Source organism: Micromesistius poutassou (assembly GCF_964030765.1).
Source record: "Micromesistius poutassou genome assembly, chromosome: 10".
In the NCBI taxonomy this organism is placed as follows: Eukaryota; Metazoa; Chordata; class Actinopteri; order Gadiformes; family Gadidae; genus Micromesistius; species Micromesistius poutassou.
Genome location: NC_140280.1, coordinates 15,217,271 through 15,228,628, shown reverse-complemented (window position 1 = coordinate 15,228,628; position 11,358 = coordinate 15,217,271). Strand labels below are relative to the sequence as shown.

Here is an 11,358-nt window from a genome sequence, read left to right as displayed (position 1 = left end):
GCCGGCGCTCCGTAACAACAACAGGCTTTGGTCTCTGGTAATGATGTGTAGAGACGAGGAGCTAATCAGCTTAGCGTGTCTGCGTGGCCACATGAAACGAGACGTAGTCGTGTGCACGGGGGAGGATGACAGTTGGCCGGGGCCCTCGGATGACATCGAAGCTAACCTTGATTTAGAAGTGCCTAGGAGTGTCTCAATGCTGCGGCTAATTAGTCCTGTGTAAGCCCCTAGGGCATAGGGCATTTTGATCAGAGTATAAACGCTATGGAATTAATAAAGAAAATAGAGCACACATTGGCGTCCGTTTATACGCAACCACCGTTTATAACCACCCCGACGGGCTATCACGGTGTATCACTTGGCTCCCACGAGGCAGACAATTATAAAGGACTCCCTATCCCACAGTGGCCCATATGTCTCACAGCAGATGTCAGTGGTAGTCACCACCAGCCAGGCCCGGCGAGGCCGGTGAGCAGCAGCAGCAGCAGCAGCAGCAGCAGCAGGGCTGTTTGGTGGCCGGTGAACTCGGGGACATTTTTGGCAGGCCGTGGGAGCATTGGAGACAGGCCACTGACCGACTGTACTACCACCGCGTTACAGGCAGGATCACAAACAGGCCACACGACCCCAAGCCTCACCGCTGATCGCTACGGAAACGGCTAAAGAGAGAGCATGGTTCGACCCCCCACCCCCCCCCCCCCCCACCCCGACATGTGTTATTTCCTCTGTGTGTGTGTGTGTGTGTGTGTGTGTGTGTTATTCCCTGTGTGTGTGTGTGTGTGTTATTCCCTGTGTGTGTGTGTGTGTGTGTGTTATTCCCTGTATGTGTGGGCCATCAGTATGATTCAGCAAGCGTACCCGATCCTAAGGCCCTGTCCCTCTACCACAGAGACACCCAGCTCATTCCTGGGTGCTGTTGCGCCATTAGTCCCAGAGAGAGAGAGAGAGAGAGAGAGAGAGAGAGAGAAGGAGAGAGAGAGAGAGAGCGAGGCCACTGGCATGGGGGAGCTCTGCCCCATAAAGGGCACATGCCTCCCTGCACAATTATCTGCCGTGCATAGAAACACCATCCTCCCAACACATGAGCGCGCGCACACACACACTTAGTCATACACACTTAGTCACACGGCCACACAAACACACACACGGCCACATAACGACGGTGACCGGGAAGACTAAAAATGGAAGGTATTACAGCAAGGCCAAGTAAGGCCAGCGCGCAAACAATGGTGATTGGGTTGGTTAGGGGATGGAGGTGGCGGGAGGGGGGGGGGCCCAGGAGGACTTTGAAGTGTCTCTAAATTTACCATTGATGGAATTCTGTACATTTGGGGAATGGCTAATAAAGCAGGACACCTGGGCGTTCCCCGCACGCTTTATTGGCCATTCCCCAAATTGTCACCGAATCAAAATGGTCAACTGTGGCGATTGCTAGCGGCTGTGAAATCATGACTTTCAGGTGACAACTCGTGCTTATGTTTCTTCTGTTTGTCTCTCTCTTTCTCTCTGTCTCACTTTCTATATCGCTCTCTCTCTATCGTTCTCTCTCTGTCGCTCTCTGTCTCTGTTTCACTCTCTGTATCTCTGTCTCTGTTTCTCTCTCTCTCTCTGTCTCTGTTTCGCTCTCTCTCTCTCTCTCTCTCTCTCTCTCTCTCTCTCTTTGTGTCTTCCAGGTTGCTTGCCAACGTCGGCCGTGGTGCTGAAGACAAACGACGCCGCGCCATGGACAAACGAGTTTGAGTGTAAGTGCCGATGGACACAAGACAAAATATGAAAAACAATCTCTCCCCACGCCGAGAGCTGATTGGCGGTTCATCGTCGGAGAAACCGAACCCGCTCCCCGACACATACCATCTGGAATTACTTTTCTGCCACTCCCCGTTCTGCTATCCATTTCAACGGGTTCTGTTTTATTTTCAGCAATTGAGTTATCCTGTCTGATCGAGTCCATCTCCACAAACAACCCGCGCATCGAATGGAAGAAGATCCAAAACAACGAGCCCAGCTACGTGTTCTTCGACAAGAAAGTCTCAGGTACTACTTTTTTTCCGTGTCCAACGAGTGGACGGCGTTCCATCCGGGGCGCCGGGATCGCGCTGATCTTTGTTTCCCGTGACCCCGCAGGGGACCTGGAGAGCAGAGCGCGGATCAGAGAGCCCGCCACGCTGGTCATCACCAACGCCACGCGCTCCGACACCGCCGACTACCGCTGCGAGGTCACGGCGCCCGGCGACCAGAAGACCTTTGACGAGATCATCATCAGCCTCGTCGTCAGAGGTACCCGTCGTCATCGTTGTCGTCGTTGTCGTCGTTGTTATTCATATTCGCATTCGTGTCGGGGCTCTCTTTCATCTCTCCTTTCATCTCTCCTCCTAAAGTACGTCTCCCGGGTTTTAATCCATTGGCTGCTTTTTATTTGCCACGCACATTCCCAGACTGAGTAGGTCTGGGAAACACACGCACACGCTCACGGACTCAGTAGGTCTGGGAAACACACACACGTTCCCAGACTCAGTAGGTCTAGCAACGTTTGTGTTGCCAACCGGCCCGACTCAGGTTATACCCGTTGCGGCGAAGCATCCTGAGTATTAATATCTTATATCTGATCTATTTCAATAAGCTTCATATGACTGACAAGAACTAAACGGCTCAAGGCGCATCGTCGATCTTTTTGACCAATGCGATTATTATTATTATTTGGAATTGGACGTTTCGCCTTCCGGTCCTCAACGCAAAATCTATTATTGTTATGGCAGGGGAGATCTGTCCATGCATATGCCACGCAGGACGGGGTAAGACGATACGGCGTTGCAGGTCCCTTGCCAAGCCTCGGGCCTAACACATAGGGATGCGTTGTGCCACTCGACCTGCCCAGCTGCAAAGGCGTGTTCAGGGCTAAAAGAGGAGACCCTGAAACTGCATCCGCTCCGAAATTGCTGTGCTAAAGAAAGCCAGCACCGCGTGTTTTTTGGGGTGGCAATGTTTGGCACCCTTGGCCCGAACAACACATACCCATCTGCTTAGCGTTCGGGGGGCCGGTTCCAACGTGCTGGGGCAAAAAAGGGCAAAGGTCAGGGTGGGACAACAGCCTACGTTTAATGATTGTTCCTCAAAGATGGACGAGTTGAGGCTTAGTCATCATAGAGTTTGCTCTCTCTCTCTCTGTCTGTCTCTCTGGCTCTCTCTCTCTGGCTCTCTCTCTCTCTCTCTCTCTCTCTCTCTCTCTCTCTCTCTCTCTCTCTCTCTCTCTCTCTCTCTCTCTCTCTCTCTCGCTGTGGGCAACACCAGTAGCGTTAACCCGTCCCCGGCGTGTGTGTTTTTCCGTGTCTCCCCGCGCAGTGAAGCCCGTGGTGCCCAAATGCAGCGTTCCCAAGTCGGTGCCGGTGGGCAAGTCGGCGGAGCTGCGCTGCGTGGAGGACGAGGGCTTCCCCAAGTCCCAGTACCAGTGGTTCCTCAACAAGGAGGAGATCCCCGACGACCCCAAGACCAGCGTGCGCTTCTTCAACTCCTCCTACATGCTCAACGGGGAGACCGGCACCCTGGTGAGTTGTGCCCCCCGGTGTGACGGTGGTGGCGGGTGGTCCGCTCTGCACGTGGGGCCGCCTGTGTTTTGACAAGGGCATGGCCGGCAGCGACAAGGGCGTGGCGGGCCTGACAGACACCCAGGGGGCGGGGGGGGGGGGGGGGAAGGCGGGGCGCTCTGGGTATTTCGGGCAGACAGTTGATGGCGGTGCGATAAGGCCCGAGCTACGACGGGAATCCGCCCCGTACCCGTTTGCACATTCCTCCATGCTGCTGCTGCTGCTGCTCTGGCCCGCTCTCTGGCTGCTCTCTCTGGCTGGCCCTCCCAGCCTGCCCCCCCCCCCACACACACACACACACACACACACATGTCCCTGCTGACCTTCTCCTGGGACACTCATACGCATGTTACTTATATACGCACATACGTACACCTATGTACACGCGTCCCTACATAGGTACACAGGCGCATGACAGAAGTACTTGCGTGATATTCATACTGTACATGACATGCATACAGTACAGATGTACTGTATGCATGTACGTATGCATAGGTATAATGGTTATTTTCATACATAAGTCATGCATATTTACATACTTTACATTTACATTTACATACACACACATGTACATTCACACACAGGAGCAAACATACATACCCAAAAACCAAAGCAAAAAACATATGGGTAAATGTAGGAAGTACAGCTTTGTGTTTTGTCTCATGCAGAAGTTCACTGAGGTCCGGAAGGAGGATGCAGGCGATTACCACTGCCGGGCCAAGAACGACGCGGGACATTCTGAGTGCGGCCCGCAACGGATGGAAGTCTGTAAGTCCACCGCAAACACAGCTCCCCACTGTCAACGCAGCAGAACAAATTAGCCAAGCCTAATTGCTGCAAAAAATATATATTTAAATATACTCAATGCTGTATTTATCCTCTCCTCATCCACAGATGACCTGAACGTGGCCGGCATAGTAATGGGAGTACTGGTGGTGGTGGTGGTGCTCCTTTGTATAACACTGGGAATCTGCTGTGCATATAAGCGCGGCTACTTTGCCAATCAGAAAGAGGCAGGAAACAAGTAAGAAATCATTTAATAATCATTTCTTAATCCAATCATTAATAGTATTACCAGCACTACCTGAAAACACGTCGAGTTGTGCATACTTTATCGTGTCACTTTTAGTTGATTGTGTTTATTCTTTGTTTTAGCTACAAAGTCCCGGCGAAGGGAGACGGAGTAGACTATGTCCGGACGGAGGATGAGGTGAGTTCAAACTCCCCTTGTCTTTTTCACTAGAAATCTGTTTACAATGACCTTAAATAAGGAATCTGTTTATGCTGACTTAAAAAAAAGAGCTTGTTTTCACTGACTTAAAGAATGAGTCAGTTTACACTGACTCTAAATGAAAGCAAAATAAGCAAAATAAGATATTTTTTTCGGGAACCTCCACCATTTATCAAACATCCAGTCAATGAAAAGGTCACGAGTCCCTCGATGCGGGAGGTCCACCGTTTCATTTATTGCTGTCTTTTCTTGCAGGGTGACTTCCGACACAAATCCTCATTCGTGATCTGAAGCGGGAGAGCAGCATTATTTCCTGGGGCGTCGAAGGCCAGATATGTTCACCAGTGTCCACACGAGGCTGTCTCAGCCCGTGCCGCTGCCACAGATTCTGCCTTGGACCCCCTCGGCAAGACTGAAACAAAACTATTGAAAAAGGTTTGCCAAAGGTCACACGTTTTCACAGGAGCCACGCAGGAGGTATCTCACCGACTGGTACAGGAGTCATCACCGCCAACCGACTTATTTTGCTACATCATGGAATCATTGTTTTTCTTTAACGGCCAATGCCAGGTTACACAGTCAACGGAAAAAAACAACACCACAAAGTTTAACGATCACGAAGGATGTCTCAGTGGGTGAAAAGGAGCTGGAGGTGACTTGTCTCTACTTTGCTTTAAACCTTGTGTCATTTGTACATTACTACTGTGGAAATGTGTCTGACTATTTTTGAAGGAATATATTTTAAGATGCCTCTAGATAAAAGGTTTACTTTTTTAAATACGTGTAAGATACTAACATGATTTTGTTTTTTATTATTTTTGGTTGAAATACAATTATTTAACACTTTAACCACCATTCAAATGTCAACATCTACATGGTTTCCCAAGAAGAAGAGAAAAGAAAAAGGGGGAAGATTTAGGCAAATGGTAAACGGACAAGTATTAGCATATCAGCACCTGGTTCCTGGTTCCAGAGGTCTTACATATTTGATTTCTTTTGTGGGGTCGTGCCCGGCTTTTTGACGAGATAGCGACCCCTGTTCATGTTTGTAGATAGTCTTATACAGTAAGAAGGCCTCTGAGGTGTGGCAGTCAGACGCTGTGAACCGCTATCAGTGCTGCATTGTCTGCATTTAAAGTGTCCTTCAATGCTTGCTGTTGATCGTGTATATATTGAATATACTGTTTTCTTTGTTTCGTTCCTTTGTTTTGCAGTCGTGTTCAGTTTTACATCTAAATAATACAGGGTTTGTTGGTTAACAAATGTACGGATTGTATATAGATTTACTTTTTTTAAAAGAATAGGTTTAGGCTGGCTTTACATGACAACGATCTGAACACAAACCGCAAAAGTGGCGTTTCGTTCCCACTTTTCATTCCGCGTTTAGACGAGCGTCTTTGGGTGGAAATCTGCGTGCATACGGTGACTGTGGTAGATAAACCGCATTTAACACTAAACTTTCAAAATAAGAGAGTTCGAGGAGACCGGAGCAAGAATGACAAAAGACTTTATTTTCACTTGCGAACAAGTAAGAGCAAAGCCGAGTTGGTTTGACAAAGAACTGGAGAGCTAGTCACAGGCCCCTCCTTATGTCTCCCTTTCTGTCCATCAGGAATGTTGTTATTTCCGATATTTGCTGCACACACCATGTCTACCTAGTTTCCCAATCTGTTGTTTTTCCAGTGGGTAAACACAGATAAGTTAATCAACAGACCTTATGACAGGTCATAGTTCGAGAGGGGTCTTCTTGTCTTCTTAAGCTTTTCTTCACCATTGTTATATTTATATAGCATATAGGCCAGATGAAAAGTATATGTTAGCATAATAATGTAAGGTAAATTTTTCTTCCATATGACACAAAAGTGTGTGAAATCCGACATGTTTGTTGTGGTTTGCCTGTACTGCACATGGATGTGACATAAACGCGTACGGGACGAGAGCCAGCGTGAGCAGCTCAGAGCACACTTTTGCGTTGTTAACCCTTTAGACGGAAACGCAACGGTGGAGCGTTTTTAAGATTTCTACTCTGGAGGGTGGGTTCATTTCTTTTGCGTTTTTAAGCCCCGAAAACGCTGTCGCCGTCTAAACGAAAGGCACATCTGATAAAATATTTTGTTGGTTTCACCCGGGAGCGTTGTCGTGTAAAGCCAGCCTTAGTGTTTGAGGCGATATGAAACTCTTTCCATTGGTAAGACTGAAAAGATCAGGTAACATTTTACATGCACGGCATTTCACCACCCACACATTACACCTGGCCAGGCGCCTTGCGGTGGCGTTGTGACAGATTGATGAACTAGGGTTCAGTCCTCTTGTCAATGTGCATGACAAATGCCATTAAATATTTATTTCATGCCATTTTTCACTCAAACTGATTGAAACTGCTCTGCCGTTTACCTTATACGATATGAACACCTGATGGGAAGTCGATTAGGGGCTGCCCCAACGTTCAGGTTTTGTTTAAATGAATTGACGATCCATTATCTAGTGTTGGAAGAGATGTCACGTGTTAGTAACCCTGATCGCCCATGGTAGAGAAGATCTGCCCAGATCTGTTTGCATGTTGAGACGGATCAACATTTGTTGTTTTTGTTGTTTTTTATTTCTTCCATTGCATCTAAGGAAAATATTCCTAATACGGGGTGTGTGAGTGTGTGTGTGTGTGATGGGAACACCAAATCGGTTCACAGATGAATACTTCACACACGTGGAGAGAGACACAAGACACACACGATGCATCCAGAATATCCCAGCTGAACAACGCTTCTCAATTGTATGTCATTCCTCTTCAGTGCCTTTCTGCTATTGACACGGATATTAATAAACAGAAGAAAAACATCATTTACATGAACATCTCTGGGGAGAGCTGCCCCAGTATTGACCTTTAACCATTGATCCTACCTAGTTATTGACCTGCATAATTCTCATTCGTGAAACTCCACGGGCGTTTGAAAGGAATGATGCCGCCCCAAATTGTGAAAGCCAAGAGTACTGTACCATTTTCCCTTATGACATATCTGCAAATTTGTAAATAGTTTTTTTTGTGATAGAAGTTGAAGAAGTAGACATGTCTTTTTTTTTTAATTGAAGCAGAATTAGAAAATATATTAGTGCCTAAATATAGTGGAGTTTATTTTTGGTAAAGAAAGGTAATAGACAGTATTAGGCAGAAGGATATATATATACTCAAACCGACTAAATAACACTTTACATACAACACTGGTTTCCTTGCTCTTAACAGAATCATCGAATTGACATTTCACTGTATACTGTACTTTTGCATTGCCATATTAACGCAGGCTGACATATGGGTTGATTTATGCCTTAATATGCCATGTACAGTACTTAATTTGTTATGAGGTGTTATTAACTGGTGTTTGTAAAAGGAGTCAAGGCTTAGTTATAGTTCCGCCTCGACGCAACGCAAGGGGGCTTACAGACCCACTACGTCCTTGCAGACCCTCCTTGCATCCACCGCAAGGAGGGTCCGCTCACTAAAACCTGATGCAGAACCACAACAGGTTCACGACTGGGTTGAAGCGTATGCCTGGTCATTGAGTCGTGTCGACGTGGAACCATTACTGAGCCTTCAGCCGCCAATTCTATGAACAGGCTACATCCACTGAAACAGGAATTGATATTCTGTGCTCACTAACGGGAGAGGTCAATGGAGACTTCTGTTAGAAATCCAGTTTATATTCTGTATGTAGCGGGCGAGTAAAGCCAAACAACCAACTGCCAAACACACCGTCCACCTCAAGGAGGACATGAGCTCGGTATTAAGGAGGTCTCTCCAGGCCTGGGGCAGAATGGTGTGTAATGTTCTTAGGAATAAACAGTGTTCAGAACCTCACTCTTCATGAACCAAACTCACAGAAGGTAGAATGTGCATCTAAGGTCAGGGGATTTGTTTTCCCCTGTTTTTATTTCTGCTTTGGTTAATTCTTGAACCGTTCTGTTTGTGATTAATAAAACTCACTTCTAATACCACCGTAGACGTGTGTTTGTTCTTTTTATTGTATGATTGTTTTAGCGAGAGAGGGCAACAATACTTTTTTATTGTTTATACATCTACCATCAGTCAGAAACACATTTGTGTTAAGCCATGGCCTTGCACCTAGATATATGGGTTCCTTGAATCAATTAAATGAATATGGTCACCATCTTCAGTGATATATGGTTACATAACTAAACAACTAATATATTGGAATTAGAGCTAGTATTTCCCTTAATTTCCAAATATGTTCTTTCCATTCAAATACGTATTGTAAGTGTGTGCCATTTCTTTTTTTTAACATTAAAATAAAATCTAAAAAATGCTTGGTGCAATAATAACGTACTACTTGTTATGATCAGCCTAAGATAACATTCAACAAATACGTTCGTTTGATCTCTTCCCGTTTTTCAGCGGGTGTTTGGAATGTGTTGAGCAAGAAATCTGTGCTCGCCCAGTGAGTTGAGTCTGTCAGCTCCAGATGAGACGCGTACACCGAGGCCTCGAGAGAATAAAGCCGGTGAAGAGGCGGAAGAGACGAGAGAGTCCATCACTGTTGACACAAGGACACGGCCTATTTAGACAATACAGCAGCACAGAGAGACGAGGGGTTAGCACTGACGTCTTGGCAGCTAGTCAGAGGACAAACTCAGATGATTGGGCTTTCCAGGGGGAGAATTCAGCCTGCCATTTGTTCGCACCAGGATGGGACCGCAGCTGGGTGCTGCTGAAATGTGGCTACGGTCTCCTTCTGCAACTTGAGCAACTTCTTGAACTTCCCTGGACTAAATAAGTAAGTATTTGATGATTTGTACTTAAGTATTATATTTAGATCCTGATTCATCCAATTTGTCATGTTTGTTGGAAACAAATTTCAGAAAAAGTCAAATCCCTTCAACAGTGACGGGTTAGGGTTAGGCCTAACGTGTCTATTTTCGGCCTTTGTCATGCAGTTATTGTCAGGTCTCGGTACAAATCGCATTCTGACTTGTGTCTCTGCTCACTAGAAGGAGTCAAGCAGTTAAAAGGATTGTCTGCCAGTAAAGCGTGTTCCTGGACCCGCCGAATAATCTCAAGTGACACACCGCACATGCACACACTTCACACAAACACACACACACACACACACACACACACACACACACACACACACACACACACACACACACACACACACACACACACACACACACACACACACACACACACACACACACACTGCACACCACATCAAACACACACACACACACACACACACACACACACACACACACACACACACTGCACACCACATCACACACACACACACACACACACACACACACACACACACACACACACACACACACACACACACACACACACACACACACACACACACAAACACTTCACCCCACTCCGACCTCAAAGTTTGTCCCAGAACTCCCACTTAAACGGCTTTCCAATTTCATTTCAGAGTGAAATTTATTATTAAACCAGTGATGAATTATGAATTCAACTGTCGTATTTGAATAGAATCAATTAATTGAATGAGTTGAATAATCATGAATCAACATAGGCTAGATCATTCTCATATTTCAATAATTCATAACAACAAAGAGCGTGCGAGTGTCTAAATATGTATTAAACCATTGTTGCTATCCAATGACCATTCCCCGGGGTTTTCATTCTGAGCTACATTGTGCCATGGCTTGACCGCAGCACATCAACAAGGGTATCGGCTATAACCAGCGTAGGTCATTTTGCGCAACAACTTTTCCCTTCAAAAGGCTCTAATTTTTTTCCTCCTGTGCCTGTCTCCCCCTGGTGGCGAGAAGCTGTCATCACACTTGTGATGACCAAATCTCGCGTGTTCTGACTCGAGTTCTTCTCGAGTGAAGTCAACGTTAAGATGGTCAAACATATTCGATTATTAGACAGGATATTAGTTATGTTCATTTAAATTAAATTACATTGTATTTGTATAGCCCTTAATCACCATTACAGTCTCAAAGGGCTTAACAGGCCAAATATTTATGACACCCCCCTGACCCAAGCTCGAACATGTGTTGCTTACTTTGTGTAGGTATTGGTTTATGAAAGCATTATGAAAGCAAATGTGTGAAAATCAGATGATAATGTGACAAACGGGGGTAAGTATAGTTATTCCACACATTGTTCATAAATTATTTTTTCAATATAACAAAGAAAGAGAAGAGAAAAATTCAAGTAGAAAGAGCGAGTCAGACAGACAGACAGACAGACAGACAGACATACGACAAATATACGGATCGACAGACTGACAGATGCAAGCAGTAGGGCAAATACAAATAATCCCGCTAGACAGGTGTCGTTTCTCACATGCCTCATTGTTGCGCCAAAAAACGCAAACGTGGTTACACTTCAAAACATGAGTATTAATATATTTGAATATCACTGTGATATTTATTAAATTATTGTGTATTAGTGAATATATTCCGTCCCAGGACTGTCGGCAAATAATACAACATTGAAAATATAATAGACATGTGGTAACACGTGACTAACTATCCGCGCATGCGCAGTGGACCCGCGAC

At 45.9% G+C, this 11,358-nt stretch overlaps 1 protein-coding gene across 1 annotated transcript in view; it reads left to right on the top strand.

Moving 5' to 3' along the window:
* jam3b (junctional adhesion molecule 3b) overlaps positions 1-8,794 on the top strand; it is a 33,631-nt gene extending 24,837 nt beyond the window's left edge. Inside the window, exons 2-9 of the mRNA XM_084473903.1 lie at positions 1,674-1,742; positions 1,921-2,034; positions 2,125-2,277; positions 3,340-3,542; positions 4,250-4,349; positions 4,476-4,605; positions 4,737-4,791; positions 5,068-8,794. Coding sequence (XP_084330029.1) covers positions 1,674-1,742; positions 1,921-2,034; positions 2,125-2,277; positions 3,340-3,542; positions 4,250-4,349; positions 4,476-4,605; positions 4,737-4,791; positions 5,068-5,103 — 860 coding nt within the window. The 3' untranslated portion in view covers positions 5,104-8,794. The remainder of the gene's footprint in view (positions 1-1,673; positions 1,743-1,920; positions 2,035-2,124; positions 2,278-3,339; positions 3,543-4,249; positions 4,350-4,475; positions 4,606-4,736; positions 4,792-5,067) is intronic.
* Positions 8,795-11,358: the final 2,564 nt, after the last annotated feature.